Source organism: Cimex lectularius, unplaced genomic scaffold, assembly GCF_000648675.2.
Source record: "Cimex lectularius strain Harlan isolate CLEC.00 unplaced genomic scaffold, Clec_2.1 scaffold52, whole genome shotgun sequence".
Lineage (NCBI taxonomy): Eukaryota > Metazoa > Arthropoda > Insecta > Hemiptera > Cimicidae > Cimex > Cimex lectularius.
The window spans coordinates 617,594-637,394 of record NW_019392742.1 but is presented as its reverse complement, the minus strand read 5'-3'; the positions used below and the strand labels follow the sequence as shown (position 1 = coordinate 637,394).

The window sequence follows — 19,801 nt, the reverse complement described above, 5'->3', positions numbered from 1 at the left end:
GAAAACAATTTAGATTGCAATAAAATTTACTTAATTCAAAATATACTCTTTTTTACAATAAATAAATTAATATATTACGTCCATGTACAATATAATATACAATATTATCATATTTTACCCTAATCTTTGGCAAGTCTTGTTTTCTTTCTTTTTTTATTACAATAGTGACTCGGTATTTTCTTTAAAAGAAGATTCAGTTGTGGGTGAATGGCGCCGGATTGTGGTAAAAGGGCGCAATGGACGGGAATACAAATGGATAAGTCGGCGGAAAGTGAATGGGGTACGGCCAAAGCGAATGGGGGTAGAAAGGCGGGGGTGGAATATCGGAGATGAGCGGCACCGGTGGTGAAGGAGAATGGACGCTGGGGCCCGGTGAATCCGACGTGACCGAGACCCCGCTGTCGTCGCCGGTCTGTTTCAAATCCTCCACTTCTTGGACTTCGTTGCAGTCCCTTTTCGACTGTAAGGATAAGTTTTCGGCTTTCCTCTTCGTCCTGGCTTGGCCGTTTTCGCGGAACCCTTTGGCGAAGGGGTTGTAATCGATTTTCAACTTGGTAATCTTCTGGTTCTGTCAGAAAAAAAAATGTTAGAACTTGTTGTTAAAACGATTGCTTTTTTTGCAAACTTGATTGACTTACTTGATAAGCAGTGACGGCGATAAATTCGGTTTCGGGGAATGTCACTGTGAGAGTCGGACTCCAAGTAAGAGCTAAGATATCCGAAGCTTTTACTATATGTATCCTTGGCTGGTACTTATGCATCGAAGTAAGCACAAGCTGTAAAAAAACATAACCTTTATAATCCAATCACTCTAAAAAATTTTCAAGTGAAGGTTTATAACTTACGTTTCCGGAACGGTCCAGAGTGTTGTTCGTGAGTTTCACGCGGTGAAAGCTCACGTCCTGGGCCATCCAGGAAGCACCGGTAGCGGGAGAGTCCGGGTGGATGTGCATCCTCGTCGATGCGTGGGTCTGCGGCTCTGCGCCGCCCCCGGTGACCCATTCGGACGATATGAACTTGAACCGGTGGTTCGAAGACAAAGTCAGCTCGAACAGAACGAAGTAACGCACGTCGGGGTGCAAACCCTTCAGGCTCAGCCTTAATGAAGGAAACATCCTCCTAAAATCACAAAAAAAACATTAAATTTAAACTATATCCTATTAATCGATAAGATAAAATGAAATAGTCATAAATAAAGAACAAAAAATACTAATAGAAATATTCAATGAATTATTCATTATTGCAATAAAATTAGGTTAAGCGTATGTAAAGCTTTCTTTCATTCCTGCTGTGCTCTTTTACGATCCGATGACAGACATCCTTCAACCTGTTGGGCCTTTTTTTCCACCTGACAAGATACGATCAAGTAATTTCATAGATCAGGAGGAAATTACTTGTCGTTTTTACCAAGCTGGTGGCCATCAGCCCTAATCTCTTTGTTAGGCCAAACAAGGCGAGGACGCACGCAGGCAATAATTCTTTTATAACTATCATAGGTGGCCAGGGGCAGCGGAAAGGGGGCGACCTACCGCACTGGTGTTATCAAGGCTTGTTAACACGAACCAGGTGGCGCCTATCCTCCGAAACAGGTCATTAACAGCCGAGATGGAATATTGCCTCCAGACGAGAAAAACGGCTCGGAAAAAATCTGGTATGCGGCAGCGAGGTTAATAAATTCAATGTGCCGGCCCTTTCCTGTTGGCACCCCATGGTCGTAATTAATTCCTCTGGCCAGAAGCGTTTATCCGAATATATCATGATAAAAGTTTCATACCTAATCATTTAGAAAAATCTGCCGGCGGATAGGTATTGTGTTAAATTAGCGAGGATGGATGATCCAGGAACATTCCAGATTATCTTTATATAAAAACGACGAAGACAAACGGACCACGATTTTATATGCCAAACATTCGGTGTGAAAATTCTATATAAAAAATTAAGCAGGGAAGGTAGACCGCGATCATTATAGTCGAACCACTAGGTAAATAATTCCTAATTAAGAAGACAAACGAACGAATCATGATTTTCAATGTCAACTATCTCGAGGGCAAGTCCTACATGGAGATAATTGATAAGGATGGCCTTCACGATCATCATTGTCAAAGCTTTTGGTGTACCTGAATAAAACCAGTTTGCACAAATGGACCAAGATTTTTCATGTCAAATATGACGTTGGGTAAGTCCTATTTAAATACAATTGAGCAGAGAGGGCGGACGTCTACGATAATTTTCAAATCTCTCGGTGGACAATTCCTAGATAAAAAACAGCGAGGACAAACGGACTACGATTTTCATTGTCAAACAACTCGACTAGCATGTCTTGGAGGACCTAAATAGAATCAACAAATACGAACATCTCGAATGGCAATTAGTCAAATAAGGCGAACTTAGAAGATCATCATTGTCAAACCTCTCGGTGAACCTAAAAAAAAAAAATAGCGAGCACAAACGGACCACGATTTTCGTTGTCAAACATCGCGGATGCTGTCCTCCATAAAGACAAAAAGATACGGTTGACTTGCACGATCATATTCGTCGAACCTCTCTGCGAACAATTCCTACACAAAAACCGCGAGGACAAACGGACCACGATTTTTATTGCCAAACATCCCGGTGGTATGTCGTATTAAAAGATAATTAAGCAGATACGGCAGAATTCTACGGTAACCATTGTCCAACCACTCGGTGGACCTAAATAAAAACAGCGAGGACAAACGGACCATGATTTTCATTGTCAAATACATCGCGGATGCTAAGTCCTATACAAAGACAATTAAGCAGATAAGGTTGACTTACACGATCATCTTCGTCAAATCTCTCTGCGAACAATTCCTCTATAAAAACAGCGAGGACAAAGGGACCACGATTTTTATTGCCAAACTTCTCGTCTGGTATGTCCTATTAAAATATAATTAAGCAGATACGGCGGAATTGAACGGTCATCATTGTCAAACCTCTCGGTGGACCTAAATAAAAACAGCGAGTACAAACGGACCACGACTTTCATCGTCAACCCATTCTCGATGGGCAAATTGTACAGGAATAAAAATAAGTAGAGAGGGCGGATGCCGACGATCATGATTTTTAAATCTCTCAGTGCACAATCTCTTAATAAATCAGAGATTACAAATGGACAACGAATTTTATTGTCAGACTGTTGTTAAGTTCTAAATATACAAAATAATTAGAGAGAGCTGACGTCTGCAATCACTGTTGTCACTCCTATCGGTGTACAATCTCTAAATAAAAACAGCGAGGGCAGACGATCCATTTTCATCATCACGCACTTAATCTAAATGCAAGTGTCATACCGAAATATTGACGACGGACGGACATTATAGCTTTACATCTTGGTGGAAAGTACTTGTAAATAAAAAAGCGAGAACAAGTCATTAGTCATTCTTATATATTTTATATTACTCTTATAAAAAAAAGGACATGGGACTCCATAAACGGTTTCAAATACATAAGGACACCAGGCAAAGTGTATTATGAAGGACATCGCCAACTGTGAAAAGAAATTTGCATCGATTATCAATCAGAACTTTTTTGTTGAAATACAGACAACACAAAGTCCTGAAGATGATCTCGATAAAGATCGAAACGTTGGCACGATAAAGAAAACTGACGTCACACCAGACCGCATCTCACGATCTCTAAATAATAAATAATAAAAAAAGAGTTGAGCAGCGAGGAAGTACGTCCCCGATCATCATTGTCTATGGGTGGAAAATTTTCATACATAAACAATTTAGGAGGAAGAACTAATATGGTCTTACATAAAAATAAAGGAGCAAGAGAACAGACAAACCACCATTGTCCTCTTCGGTGGAGAAATCTTATAAATAAACGACCAGGACGGGCACCACAATCATCATTGTCCACCCCCTGGTTGGACAAGATTTTACCTTACAAAAGGAAAAATGAACACGTTAGACAATCTCGACCGTGAGATCCGTCGGGTTGGCGTGTTAAGTGGATGACAAGGGTTGTGAATTGGTCTTGTTTGGAAAGGCTGCCCCTCTTCATCAATTATTTATAAGAAGTGTCGGGGTTACCTGGGGGTAATCTATCAACGATGTTTGTTCAACACTTGATTATAGGAATTACTCTGTTTGGAAAGGGGATGGAGTGATGCAAGCCGGCCAATTACCAGGCAGGTGGTCCCTGGGATTCAGCCCCGTCCTCTGCATGGCTCTATTAGCTCCCGACCACCTCATCGCCAGAGGTGATTATCTCCTTCTCACTCACATCGAATTTAAACAACACGTTGACCACAAATCATTAAAAAAAAGAAACTAGGAATACTACTTTTTTCAGAAATCACACTTACTTATTAACATTGTTCTTCTTTAAACCCATTTTATATCTGATGCTAATGGACTTCAAATAAACGTTAATGATTTTACATGGGATTAAAAGAGAAATGAAAGAGTCTCGATGTTTAATTGTCCGGAGGCTGTGTCCGGAGGGACTTGGGCTAAGCTCGCCTGCGCTAGACCTGAGTTAAAAGCTTTGGAGACAAGAGAGAGTGGGTCCGCCGGGGCTGAAAACATACAAAATCATCCCCGTCTCGGGCAAATCGTGGCCGACCACTCCCACCCACCCCCTGTCTTATTTATTGCACCCTTTTACCGGGGGGACTGTGTGGCATCGGACACGCCAGATTTTCGCGATCGGGTGTAAAAAGTGTGACGCCGGCGACAAATACCGATTTCGTTCTGATCCAACGGAGCTACAAAACTTGTGAACTACGGAGAACTCGACTAGAGATAGCGAGAAAAAGCGGACCATCTCGAACGAGAAAAATATAAAGAAAAAGAGAGAGAGAATGAGAGAGAGAGAGAGAGAGAGAGAGAGAGAGAGAGAGAGAGAGAGAGAGAGAGAGAGACAGGCAAAAAGAGACAGACAGACAGAAACAGAGGTTGGAGGTGGGTAAAAAAAGAAAATGAGCGGATGAGCGAAGGAAGGAGTGAGAAGAGGGATAAAATTATACAGGAATAGATTGAGAGAGGGTCGTATAAAGGGTAGCAATATATATAATTTTGTTTTCCCTCAAATTAATTATGAATAACTGTTATAACGGTTCTGAAATATAAGTAAATTGGTTACTTTCAACCTTTTAAATGCCTACGCTTTCTAAGTCGGCTTTTAAGTCGGACTTGAAGATGTTTTTCGCGTGAATCGTTTAATTTTAATTGTAGAAAGGGTGTTACTAAGTCATAATTGGTATCGATTATAAAATTTATCAATTTTGAACAAATATTGTATCTAAACTGTCTAGATTAACTTAAGGACATTTAACAGCCAAAAATTGTGCAAAAATATTTCGTTTTATTCGAGTTAAAGTTACTTTAATGTACTAATTATAGAAACTATAGCAATGCATGTAAGGAAAAATCATTATTATTCATAATAAGTGGCAGACTAGATTTAAAAGGTTGTTCCTAGCCACTAGGATCGTCATTGTTAAGAGTAAAAATTTTGAAAAAAATTATCCATTTTCACAATAAATTATGTTATGTCGTAAGATAGAACTGACAATTATTAAAAATTTTATTTGCATACAAGAGTGACTTTTGAATTGAGACCCTTTTTGGCATAATAGCGAGATCAGACGGACCAGAAATGAATCAAGCCGAGCTGTTTCCCTGCGGATTTTTATTTATATAAATTATATTATGCACTATGATCATCATGCGTTTGTGTTCTTATTACTATTGTTTTGAGTAAAATTCCATCACTGAAGATTGCGAGTAGGTAAAGCACCAAGTTCAAAAAGAACGGAAACGACCAAATTACATATACCTGAACTTTATATTTACAAGCATTTATATTATGCGCTCGGTGTATTTATTTTATTAATTTTTTTTTACGAAATTATATCACTGAAGAATGCGAGGAGACAAAGCGGCAAGATAGACAGATCGAAATGATCGGAATCAATCTGGAAATTTCTATTTGTACTCATTTATATTGCGCGCCCGGAGTTTGTTTGTTATTGTTATATTTTTTATATTATTTATATTGTTCTGTGTAAAAGTTCATCACTGAAGATTGCGAGAAACCAAACCAGCAAGGATATGGAGATCAAAATGATCAAAAAATACCGAACTACATATTTTCTGGGGATTTGTATTTATATATATTTTTATTATCGGCCCGCTATATATATCTTATTACCAAATTTCATCACTGAAGATTGCGAGAACCAAATCAGGAAGAATAGGGACATCAAAATGATCAAGAAATACCAATCTACATTTCATCTTGGGATTTGTATTTAAATATATTTCTATTATGCGCCCGGTATATTTATCTTATTACCACGGTTTTGTATGAAATTTCATCACTGAAGATTGTGAGAAACCAAAGCTCCAAGGAAAGTCAGGTCATAATAATCGGAAACGACCAAAGTTCGTAATATTTGTATGTCCATAGAAACAAATTAAAATCGCACTTGTACAAAAATTAATTTTAAAAACTATTCGTACAATAATGAATAAAACATACTCATGCGAAAAAAGCGAAGAGAGAAAAAAATGAGAAAAAGTCATACAATTTTGATATATCTGAAAAAAATTAAAAGTTTGAATAAGCTAAATTGTACTGTTTTTTTTCGAAATCTTAAGCTATTTTTTTAATCTATTTTTTAATAAAAATTTGTATTTATTCTGATAAATGAAGATCCATTGGATTTTTAGGTAAATTTGAGGGGTTTGATGAGTAACAAAATAATTTTCAAAATTTTTGTTTTGATATTTGAATGGAAATAAAGCAAACTTAATCGAAGTGAAAAAAAGAATTTCTACTTTGGTTTACCATCTTCAGAGTTGTCCAATAAACAAACAATTTTTTTCATTTTGCAATTTACAAAACATTAAACCACATATGAACTTTCCACCAAAATATATATTAAATTAAGATAATTTCTGCATAATTAATTTTCTATAAAAAGAACCTCTTCTAAAATTTTTACGAAGTTTCTGATATTTGTACATATTACGATTAATCCAACCATTGGCTTTTTCTATAATTTTGATTTTGTTTGATTTATTATTTTTTGTAATTGGTTGAAATCGTGAAGAACGGCCAAGAATGAGGTAGTTTAGAAAAACACCTTTTTCATTTTTTCCCGACGTTTCGACCTGTACTCAGGTCATCTTCAGAGCTAGGGTAAATTACAAAACACATGTTCATTGGAAAAAAATACGATTTAAGATGTAAATAGCAATTTTGAACCGAGTATTTCACACTCACATAGACTGTAGTGCTATTCTTGTGGTGTCATATTGTTTTTATTTGGAACGTGAATTTGTATTCTGATTTTTTTATGATTGCGAGAGAGTGAGGGACGCGGTAAATCTGGGAAATTTTCTTTGATTGGCGTTGAAGTCTATGAAATACTTTGTTCAAAATTTATATTTACACTTTAAATTGAATTTTTTCCAATCAACATGTTTTGTAATTTACCCAGGCTCTGAAGATGACCCGAATAAAGGTCGAAACAACGACAAAAAAATGAAAAAGGTTTTTTCTAAACTACCTCATTCTTGGCCTCACGAATTCAACAAATTATGAAACAATATATTGCTAAGAAACATACATTTTTTTGTTGTGTTCATTTTTGGTGGGTTTATTTAATGTTTATTGTTAAGATTAGTTTTAGTTTAAATGAAAGTGATCTGAGCGAGGATAATTTGTCGATGATGCTGTAAAAGCCCGGGGCGAGGACACTGGCGAAAACACTTCGCATTTTCTTCAGGGCGAGCAATCACGGGACAAAGCGACGATTTTCCAAGGTGGATTTGCGACAAGGGGCGTTAAAAGAGCGGCGTTATGCGTCGCATCCCTAAATTTTCCGCCACGTAAAAAGGCCCCCGCCTACGAGAATGCGATCAGCCGAGGGTAAGGTAATCGCACAATGGTGAAAAAGGAGATTTTGCGGTCGGCCGAAACTCACCAGCTATAAACTGGCTAAAGTGATCGCCCTTGTTTGAAAATGGAAAACGGGCGCCGGGCCCTAAGACAATAACAGCCGGCCAGGGCGGCGCCTCGCCCTTTGCCACCGCCCTTTGCACTACCAGGGTTTAAACAACCCTTCGAGTACATGTCATATTTTCACGTATGTGAAATATAAGACTGGAAGTCAATTAATGAATAAAACTAATAAATTCTTATTGATCAATTGATTTAGATAATTTAAAAAAATACATTCTCAATACAACAAACCCTAAACAAATAATTGAACCATGTCATAAGTTTTAACAGTAATAAAAAACGATGTCAGTCGGACCCAAGTAAGTATTTATGAATAAAAATTTCCATATTTCCCAACCTATTATAAATCATACTATTATACTATTTTTATAAATTTTATTTTAACTTTTTCTAAATAAATCTGTGTTTTGGTCAATTCCGATCAATTTAGCTATTTTGGTCTGTTAGAGAGGTTTCAGATTATTGTTGTCTTCATTGGTTCAGGGTTATATTTGTACAATTCACACACGAAGTCGAAAGAGAAAACAAAATACCATTTCTAGACACACCCGTAATAAGACAAACAGATGACACACTCATTACAGATTGGTACCAAAAACCAATGAACACTGACCTCCTACACACAATATTAAACACGGGTAAAGGATCAATACACAGAATCACATCTCAAAGTCATGAATCCTTTCATATAAAAAATATTCAAACGTACTGACAAATCTTGCATAACAACAACTACCATAAAAACAGAATCAACAGAATCATAAACAATTATAACCCAGCACTATACAAAACGAGATCCTCTACAGTAGACCACACATCATCAACGCAATCATACAAAGATAAAGGAATATACATGTCCATTCCATTCGTGCAGACATTTTCGTACAAATTACGAAATTTCTCTCCTCAGAACACATTTTTTCCGTTGTACACACACTTTTTTCCAAAGTCAAAGACCCAACACTGACATCCTACAAATCCGATGTAATTTAGAAAATCAATTGCATGAACTGTCCAACAACATAGATTAGAATTACATTGAAATATCTAGAAAAAAATCTAGGACTGTACATCAAAAACCAATCACACATTGATCACACACACCACTTTGAAAAATATCATAATTTTGATTTCGACAAAACACAACTATCAAACACGAAAAAAAACAAATACAAACGCAACTTTCTAGAAATGGTTTAAATTAGACAAACATAACATTAATTACAGAACAAATACTGTACCTACGTCAACATCAAGAAACAAATAAACTATTAAACCTTATTTTTATATTTTTCTTTCTTTCTTTATCGTCCTTAATAATTACTTCCTTTCCAATATTGAATACCAAATCAAATATCGAATTAAAAAAATCCCCATTCTCGATTTCCTTTGAGTTAAATATAACCGCCTATGATCAAAGGAAATTTTCCAGATTTGCCGCGGCCCCCAACCCTGTCACAATCTTATAAAAACAGCAGATAGAAATAGAAATAGCACCTTATTTTATGAGAGTGTGAAAAACTTGGTTCAGAATTTATATTTACATCTTAAATTGTATATTTTCCAGTCAACGTACGTTTTGTAATTTACCCAGGCACTGAAGATGACCCGAATAAAAGTTGAAACGTCGCAAAAAATGAAAAAGATGTTTTTCTAAACTAGAAACTTTTTTCCAAGTAAATGAAACCTTGTTTTCAAACAATTGAAACCTTTCTTCAAGCAATTGAAACTTTTTTCTAAGCAATTGAAACTTTTTTTTAACAAATGAAACCTTTTCCCAGGTAAATGAAACTTTTTTTCAGACAATTGAAACCCTTCATAAAACAATTGAAACTTTTTTCCAAGCAAACGAAACCTTTTTTTCAAACAATTGAAACCTTTCTTCAAGCAATTGAAACTTTTTTCTAAGCAATTGAAACTTTTTTTTAACAAATGAAACCTTTTCCCAAGTAAATGAAACTTTTTTTCAGACAATTGAAACCCTTCATAAAACAATTGAAACTTTTTTCCAAGCAAATGAAACCTTTTTTTGAAACAATTGAAACCTATCTTCAAGCAATTGAAACTTTTTTCGAACAATTGAAAACTTTCTTCAAGTAACTGAAACTTTTTTTTCGAAGAAAATGAAACTTAAGGTTTAAGGATAATCATTATCTACAGGAATAAATTAATAACATTGTAGTACGTACTATCAATAATTTTATGATGGTTGAATTAATATTCCCACCATCAGGTGCTCTACAGGTCATTTCATAGGGTCGTCAGTTTCATTTGCTTGAAAAAAAAAATCATTTGACTGGAAATTGCTATATTTATACAACACTATATAGCGATCTGTAATAAGAGAACTCACTCTATCTGTAAATGATGTATTCTCTATGTACAGATTATATATAAAAATTATGTAATAAACACTTTTTAAACTAGATTATATGCAGTAAATATTGAATGGCAAATAGAAAGTGTAAGAGCCTTCACTTCTGTCATGGCATCGCCTTTAAATAGCAAATAGTTTAATTTCTATATAAACTGTACACTTTTATCTTAAATTTGCTTGTTTAACATTGAAATAAATATTAAATTTCAAAGTAACAGGGGAAAATTAGTTTTGATATTGGAACTAACATCAAATAAATGATTAGCCGGACCCGATCGACTTTCCATCGATTAATAATCCAAAAAATATAGTTAAAAAATGATAAGACGAGCTACTGACTAAAGAGATCAAATCATCTCAAGAGGAAGTATCAACCTGTGCGTGCGCAATCTCGGCATACTTAGAATAGTCGGGCGTGTTAAGTGCTAGTTTCTGCTTAAACAGAAGTATGTCGCTTCCTTCCCAAAGTAACTTTACTATATCTCGGTTATCGAGGCGGTGCGGAAAAGGGCCCGGTGTTAAAAAGTAAACATTTGTTAATGGGCCCAGTCGTCAGTAGGGTAGTTTTCGGGTGGGGCCGAACCGTCAGTCGCATTTTCTTGGCGCCTCCCACGTGGTGCCCTGTCGACAGCTAGGTCCACTAATTACCTGCCTCTAACTTTACACTTGGTGTAAAATTTTTCCATTCTACCTATAAAATATAGCACATCTTGCGGACGGTGTCAACCATGACGGGGGGGGGGGGGCTACCTGGCGTGGCCGGCACCGGTACGACAGTCAACACATTGTCTAAATATGACTGTTGCTCTTTGACAAAGGTTGGTTCAAAAGTACATAGGTCAACAGTCAAATTCTATATTCCTAATAGATATCAATTTCAATGATCAGGATTTTGTGTAATCTTTATATGAGAAATCAGTGGGGTAAGCACAAATCCAAGGACTTATAGAAATTTCTGAACAAAATTAAACTAAAAGTTTTGAGCAATTTGTTATAAAAAAATGGAACTTAAAAAGATTAAAAATATCAAACTTTGTCTTTGTAACTAAAACAAACAGTTAGAATACCAGATGTGATACGTAAATTTCTCAGCGAACTTTGCACGAGTACGATGAAGCAAAATCCCAAGGATTTTTAAGAATTTCTAAAGAAACTTGTCTTAGTTTAGAGTCACTTGAAGGATTTGATCCTTTGGATATGAAACTTAAATTACAGAGACAACAAACGTCAAGATTTGCCACTTTATAGTAAAAAAAAAAAAATAAAATAAAAATAAATAACAGCGAGAATAAGCTCATTAAAATATAACGTCGTGAAATTTTTAAATTGGATTTACAACCTTCTAATTATAAAAATATCAAAATATTTTTGTTTTTCATATGAGGAATCAGTAGGACTAAGGATAAAAACCTAATGGTTTTTAAATATTATCAAAGGATCTTAGTTGAAATTTGCTTGAAAATTTTGAAGCTTTTTGATGTGAACTTGAATAACCTAGACAAGAAACTTAAGGATTTGAATCTAGATAATAAAACAAACAGAGAGAATAAGAAAAAGCAAACGTAAGCAAAATTTTTAAATTTTTCTACTATATGAGGAACAAAAGTATTTAAAAAAATTGAGACAATTGGTTTATTATTTGTAAAATATTTTGAAATTTTTAGGTTAATATTAAGAACTACAACCAAGGCTAATAGATGCTGCAAACTAGAATTAGAGCTTAAACAACGAAAGAAGATCAGGGTGGATCATCGACCATCCTAAGCCAGATATGATCAGCGATTAGACGTAAATTTTGTTTCTCACTGCCTCAAAAATTTGATATTTTCTTCCAGAGGCAAATAAACTCTGACGCATCCCTCAGGGAATCAGACGATAAAAAATCCCAAAGATTTTTAGCAATCCCTGAAGGAATTCGTATACGCTTTTACTTAGTGAAACCTGACTATTGAAAACATCAAAGTCAAGTATTTTATTATTTAAGTAATGTAAACCGCGAGAATATGCGGACCAAGCTAAACTTGGATCAAGGTTGATTAAAGGTAAATTTTGTATCTCAACAGAAATGTTACGTTTCATCTAAATGTTAATAATCTTGGACGTAGATCTTATTCTTCTCAAAAAATCAGAAGTTACAAAATCCCAGAAATTTTTTGCAATTCAGGAAGGAAGTAGTCTACCTTTTTATTATATTTTAAAAAAACTTGATTAATGAAGACGGCAAAGTCATGTAATTTATTATTTAAGTAACGTAAACAGCGAGAATATGCGGACCAAGGTGAACCAGCCTTGGATCAACGTTTGATTAGAGGTAAATTTTGTATCTCACCGTCACAGAAATGTTACGTTTCATCTAAATATTAGTAATGTTGGACGTAGATCCTTTTCTTCTCAAGAAATCAGAGGTTACCAAATCCCAGATATTTTTTGCAATTCAGGATATGCAGACCAGGCTAAGGTGTTCATGGTTGATCGTTAACCATCGTGAGCCAAAAAGAATGTGCGTTCGAAAATAAGTAAATTTTGTTTCTCAGGCCACAAAATTGTTACATATTTTATTCCAAAGCGCACTGAAAAACATTCAGTTAAGTGAGAACCATATCTTCTTTTTTCTCAAGAATATCACTCAGAGAAAAGAAAAACCGAAGGATTTTTGGCAATTCCTGAAGGAATTCGTCTAGGTTTACATTTTGTATAAAACTTTCTTTTAATTAAAGCAAACAGCGAGATTATGCGGACCAGAAATGTACCACAGCAAGAACCATCTGTGTAGAATATTACACCTTAGTGAAATTGAAAAAAAAAATCAAAGCTTCCACTTTAATTTTCAGGAAAAATGGTTGTGCTTTTCCTCTTTTTCTAGTTAGAGTATTTTTATACATAAATGAACATAAAAATTGGGGAGTCATAAGTTTCTGTTTCTAGAGGTTGATAATTATTATCGGCACGATAAATTTATATTATATCAGATTAAAATAATACAAATTAGAAAATTGAAGCTACGTTAAAGGTCAGTTTTTTTAATATTTCTAGGTTAAGTTTACAAGCGTTTTTGTATATAGTGTTTTATCATCAACTACTTAAATTTTAATGGGAGGCTGGCGTAATTTTTGGACGTCTGGCTCTGTTGCGAAGCGGCCTGGCCCCTATACGTGTAAATAAATAAAAATCATGTCGTAAAAAACCTCTTAAAGAAGGGGTGTGTGTATGCGCGCGTGTGTCTGCGCCAGTGTTAAGTTGTGCGCGATAAAACTGCCGCCGGCTAGACTATCCCACATGACCGTCGTGTTGCCAGGGCTAATCTCTTGTCGGCATCTATAAACAGTCTCCTGCTTCTTGTAAGGAGCCCATCCTTCCGTCGGAGCCGTTTGAAACAACGCCTGTCTCAAACGCCTTATGACCTGCGGGGGGGAGTCGGAAACGACCGACGTCGGGGTCTGACGGAAATTTGGCGACATTGTTTTAATAAATACTTTGGTATACTTAAATACGTCTTTTGATAACGAGAGAAAACAACAAGCGACATATTTATTAAATTAAAATTTCAAAAACACAAAATAAGATAAAGATTTAATCAACAAGATTTAATTCTCGGACTTTAAAAGAATGCAATTTTATACCAAAATTGTAATATATTCACGTTTCCAAAAGAGAAATCAACGGTCGATGTGTTTCAATGCTTAGGGTAGAAAACCATAACCCACAAGACACAGTCGATTCTGAAATAATAGTAGAAGAAATATCGACAAAGAGAAACAAAGCTAAAAACCGAGGTAGAAAGAGGATGAGTGATGGAAACAGTGAGGGATGATTTGAAACTAAATAGGCAAAGAGCGACAGGGAATAAAACAAAGAGCAAACAGACTGAAGAATATAAACCGAAAGAGTACTAATAAGAATAGGAGTGTGAGAAAGAATTACTAAAAAATGAATAAGTAATAAAATAAACAGAGGAAATGGACGAAAGAGAGAGAGAGAGAGAGAGAGAGAGAGAGAGAGAGAGGGAAAATATTTGAATATAGATATTTAATTAATAAATAATACGTTGATAAAGTAGTATATAAATAAGATGATACGTATATACATTCTTTTTTAGACACGTACAAAGTAAGAAAAAGGTGGTTGGAGGAGTAGGAAGAGGAGGAGGAGAAGAGAGAGGGAGAGGGAGAGAGAGAGCGAGAGAGAGAGAGAGAGAGAGAGAGAGAGAGGGAGAGAGAGAGAGAGAGAGGGAGAGAGATAGTGGGTCATAAATGAAGAAGTAGAGATATAGATTAATAGATAGAGAGAGTCAGAGAAAGAGAAAAAGGGGAATATATAAAGAAACAGAGAGGAGAGAGAGAGAGAGAGAGAGAGAGAGAGGGAGAGAGAGAGAGGTAGAGGTACATAAATAAAGAAGTAGAGATAAAGAATGATAGATAATTAGAGCAAAAGAGAAGGGGGAATATATAAGGAAACAGCGAGAGAGAAAAATAGATAGTAGGACATAAATAAAGAAGTAGAGATATATTGATATATAGAAGGGTAGATGTACAGATAGATAGAAAATACGAGAGTGTGTGAGAAACACAGAAAGATAGTGGGACATTAATAAAGAAGTAGAGACATAGATAGAGAGAGAAGGGAGCCAGCGAAAAAGAGTAAGAAATAAATAAACACAAAGTAATAAAGAAAAAGTGTGACAGAAAGAATAGGTAAGAAAGAGAGCAAAAGAAGGTTAGTTATGCAGACGTTTCATCGACAACAATCTTGCAATTGCAAAGTTTAAAAGTAAAAGTCAGCACCATGTTAAAAAATAACGAATTTTCGCTAATTGTTAGTACAAGTTTGAAAAAAATTACACCGTAAGAAATAACAATTTAAAAGTTAAATGAATGACTAAGAAAAACTTGTTGGCATTGTTAGGGTGCGAATGTAAATCAATGAGGACAAAAATATTTGAAAAACCCTCAATGACAAGTTGTGAAATCTTAATTAAAGAGAAGAAACGAGAATAAGAATGAATGAGTGAAACAAATAAAAAGAAAAGATCGATAACAATTTCAATTGGATTTTAACTATTAAATTACTATCCGGTGTCGAAACGAGAAAACAATGCGTGTTTTACAGTGGGAAACAAAACCCTTTCATTCTTATAATTAAAATAAATTCGGAATTAATTAGCAAGTTCTCAAACACCCGAAAAGATAATTGCCATATTCAGTACTATTTGCAATTTAAATAGCTACGAATAAATTATCAAGGTGCAAAAAGAAGGAAAACCTTGTACTACTTGCGCGCATTTTTTTGTATCAAGAAGATATTGCTTAAAATTTCTAAGTTTTTGAGTTTACCATTGACCATGTAGTGATGTATAATGTACAAATTTGTAAAATTCGCTGTAAATGTTTTTTTATATATATATAATAAAGTGATTTTAGCTATTATTGATTCTTCAATTCATTCGGATTGAATAAAATTGTTTCAAAAGTAAATATGTGAAATGCCATATAAATAAAAAATATAGGGGTTGTATGATTTTTGTGTAGTTTATGTGATTTCCTTTAGAATATTTTCTATTTTGAAGCTTCCCTATTTAGAACTAAACCATAATTGTGCAAATGTTTTTTCGCTCACCTGCCAGATTTGGTGATTATCATCTCCGTCCCCTCTTTGTGAAATTGTTTCCATAGGTCGACGTTCTTCAACTCCACCTGGACGTTGTTCATCTCGGGATGGAACACCTCCCGTTCCATTTTCACATCCGAATGCGCGTTGTTCCTGAAATAGTTAAAATAAATGTTATTACACCGCAAAACAATACCCTATCCTAATAAACTTTTAAAATTCGCCATCTTCGTTCGATAAGCAAAGAAAGTGATGTAAAATTTCGGAGTAAAATTTATCACGTATTATTTTTATACTGTTCAATAAATATTTACCTAGCTGTGAGAACCTTTCCTGGTTCATTGCATGTCGTAATGTATCGACAAAGTCCAGAGCCGAACTGATTTCGAAAGACAAGCAAATCGGTGTCACTAATCGCCGAGGATGTTTGACGAAAACAACGAGATTCTCAAAGATAAACGTAATCCTATTTAAATGTCCAAACATTCCCGAGGATTATTTAACAGTGTGTATAAATAAAATCAGCTTGATATAGGCCCGATTAAGAAATGTCATTATTGAAGGCGTAAAATGGAGAAACTCGGCCAAAAGTCAAAGCGAGAATGGGCGGACCGCGATGACCGAGAAAGATGAATGCTGGCCTCTCTTTTTGTATTCTATTTTCGTATACCGAAAAATTTAATATACATGTTTATCTTTTATTTACCTGAGGCAAATATAAAAACAATAAGGCCAAGATTTTCAGCCATTGTTGGATGATTTGGATATTCACACATTTTTTATATAAAAAAACACCACTAAGATAGGGGCACTCGGAGGATCTGACACGTAAAAGAAGGGTCATCCTCATCCGATTAAGAATAGGCCATGCGAGGTTGACACCCGGACACTTATTTGGGGTCCAAAGCCCGAGTGTCCCAGGCATTGCTCTCGCCTAATTGAAGGGTGCAATTCCTTGGCTCTATATAGAGAGCGTGTAGGAATACCATCCGATATGAGAATTGAGATTCTTTGAGGAAACGGGGCTTTTCTATTGTATATAGTAATAATAGTTGTGTATACCTAGCTTGTTTAGACAATGAATGTATTTATTAGCGTGAAAGTGTGATGGTTATCGATGGTGCAATATCGACTACCACGTCGGTTGTGTAATATGTGTAAAGGGTGATGGAGAGACATCAACTACTCCACCACTCTAATTGAATGAACGGTATACTTACGGATGAAGTATGAAGTATTTAAGAATGAACGTGAGCTCGAATGATTTGGAACTGTATGCGTTGGGTGCTAAATTGACCCAGCTGTTAAGACTTGACTAAAAGTTTTTGTGCCCCTCTTATATATAAAATTTATTTACCAATTGCATAAAATTGATAAGATTTTGGACTGCTGGAGTTAACAATGACCATGTGGTCATGGATAATGTGCATACATGTAAAACTTAGAAAATCAGCCTCAGGTACCAATGAAAATTATTTATTAGTCAACACATCCAAAAATTTCGCAGTATTTTGGATCTTACAGTATTGTTTGCTTATTTATTCACCTTTCAATTATAGAGTTTTTCCAAAGTTGTTATGCGTTTTTTTCATATTTGATACGGTTCAAACCAAGTTTATACAAAAGTTGAGACTAAGGAAAATTTATAGAACGATTTAACTCAATCTTCAGAAATTTGTAATTTTCCTGGAAATTTTTTTTTGTTGTCTTTCGCCCACCAGCATCCACGCCAAATTATTTAATTTACTTAGAAACCTCATGTTAACTCCATTTTATTTACACTGTGAAGTTACAGTTTTCATTCGTTTTTATTGAAAATAAATTGTTTCGGTTTAGCTCACTGGCATGCGCTGTTCTAAAAATATGAAATAATGTTTTCTCCTTCTTTACAAAATATTTTAGTGTGAATCACTTCTTACAAATAAAATTTACAAAATTCAGAGTGAGAGTTGCTATTTGAAAATTCATTCATCTCCACTTTTATCGTTATGTAAAGGACTTAATCATTCTGTTGCCTTATTAGATTTTTACAAAGATAATTTAAACTGTTATAAATGATTTGATTTGGTTGTTTAAAATGCGGTACGAGCTACAACGTCTGAATTCGGCTCGGTGGTTTAGGGGAGGTTTTGGTATTTTGCATTCTCTGCAACTCAGGTGCGATCGAAAATATTACTCATTTTCTAGCTGAGTGTTCAATCCTGGATGAAATCCGTCGACTCTATTTGGGCAGTTTCTATTTGCCTAGATATACCTTGATACAAAATACCCCTCAAGAACTGTTCTATTTTTCCCGGCACGTCTGGATTTACAGATATGAATTAGTACAGGAATTTGTAACTTAATGGTTTTTGTTTTCTGCATAGATTTAATTGTTTATTTTTAAGTAAGGATCGGTGGGATATTTCTTATATTTTGCTAAATTGTTTCGGTTAATTTCACTTAATCTAATGTCATTCGTTTTCCATATTTTGCTCAATTGTATCGTTGCCGGTGTTATTCATAACCAATGTTCAGTTCATAACCAATCTTGTTTTTTCTATTTTTTCTTTACATTTTTGTTCATTTTTTATTCGTATTAACTTTAATTTTATCCTTTAGTGTAAGTTAATTTGTATATTCATTTTTTTACAGTTATAATTTTTGTTAGCACTATTAAGTCGCCATTGTACATGTATTCTTGTTTCTTTCTGCAACGACCTCCGACATGGACTTTGTCCATGGGTATATACTTTTTTATATTGTTGTCAATATAATTGCTGTAAATAAAAGTCTTTTTTTCTCTTTCTCTTTCCTACTCAAATAAATCAAATTTTCCTATTTAAAAATAAAACTTAAAAAAAATTGTATATTTTGCCAAAGTGGGACAAACTAAAAACTAGTTTACATTTACTTAAAATTATGCATGCAGGCATTTTGATTTGGAAAGATTTTAGACAAATTTTCGATTCTTTATCGATTTTCGATATTTTTTTTGCAATATTGCATTTTATAAAATTAAGGTCTGAAATTGTGTTTTTACTTGTTTAAGTTTTATCAGATGAAAAAAATACTAATCGAAAAAGTGAATTAATAATTAAACTAAATTTGCTACGAAATAGTAAGATGAAAAAGGAATAAGAGATAGTAAAAAAACCAGCAAATATTTTGTCTTGCTATACAAAAATCAAAAATTAAGTGCTAAATTTTATTTTTTAAACTACATTAACAAGAAATGAACAGTTATACAAGAAGAAACGGTGAAAAATCTTAAAGAAATTGTAAAATTTGTCTAGAATGTTATTTTTTATGAAATTTTTTGAAATAAGTCAAGTAAAGAAAAGCTAGTATAAATATAAGTTATAAAAAGTAACAAGTCACGTTGATAAATATAAACAGACTGTACTTACATTTTAGTTTTCGGTTTCGGTCTAAGCGGTCACAGAAGTAAAGAAATCCACACAACTAACTGTTCACACATCCGAGAGAGACTGTTTGCAAACTGAAGAGTGAGAAAGGTTTAAAAACAGCCCCTGCCCGTTCGCCCCTCTATTGGACGGGGTGGAAACGCCCTTTTCCGCCCCACCAGGATGCGCCCGCAGGGGTGTTTTTCGCTCCGGACGCCATGGCGCCAGGTGAGCCGCCGTTCCTAGGACCCAGGTGGGAGGATTGACGACAAGATGGATGCTGTGAAATGGCGTTCTGCCTTTTTCGACCGTTGAAATCGAATCGGAAAGCTCCTTTTATACGTGGTGCCGTTAAATCTCATGGAACATCCCTACACAAAAGTTAATTCTTTACTTGATATTCGTTTTTTACTCAAAACTATACATATTAAGC

The 19,801-nt window shown here is 34.9% G+C and overlaps 1 protein-coding gene across 2 annotated transcripts; it reads right to left on the bottom strand.

The window, feature by feature from the left end:
* Positions 1 to 115: 115 nt before the first annotated feature.
* LOC106664795 (T-box transcription factor TBX3-like) lies at positions 116 to 19,459 on the bottom strand. 2 transcript variants are annotated; one of them, XM_014390788.2, is made up of 5 exons: positions 19,372 to 19,459; positions 15,992 to 16,135; positions 846 to 1,119; positions 639 to 776; positions 116 to 568 (listed from the first exon to the last, which is right to left on the bottom strand). In XM_014390788.2, coding segments are annotated over exons 1-5 (933 nt in total). In that variant the 5' UTR covers positions 19,374 to 19,459; the 3' UTR covers positions 116 to 193. The 2 variants fall into 2 exon arrangements, with proteins under 2 accessions (XP_014246274.1, XP_014246275.1); XM_014390789.2 differs by lacking the exon at positions 19,372 to 19,459 and adding an exon at positions 16,297 to 16,406.
* Positions 19,460 to 19,801: the final 342 nt, after the last annotated feature.

Excerpts from the sequence above, each read along its gene's own strand:
- LOC106664795 (XM_014390788.2), bottom strand. Across the intron at positions 777-845 it reads CTCTGGACCGTTCCGGAAAC|CTTGTGCTTACTTCGATGCA; the intron begins GTAAGTTATAAA and ends GTTTTTTTACAG. Across the intron at positions 569-638 it reads TCGCCGTCACTGCTTATCAA|AACCAGAAGATTACCAAGTT; the intron begins GTAAGTCAATCA and ends TTTTTCTGACAG.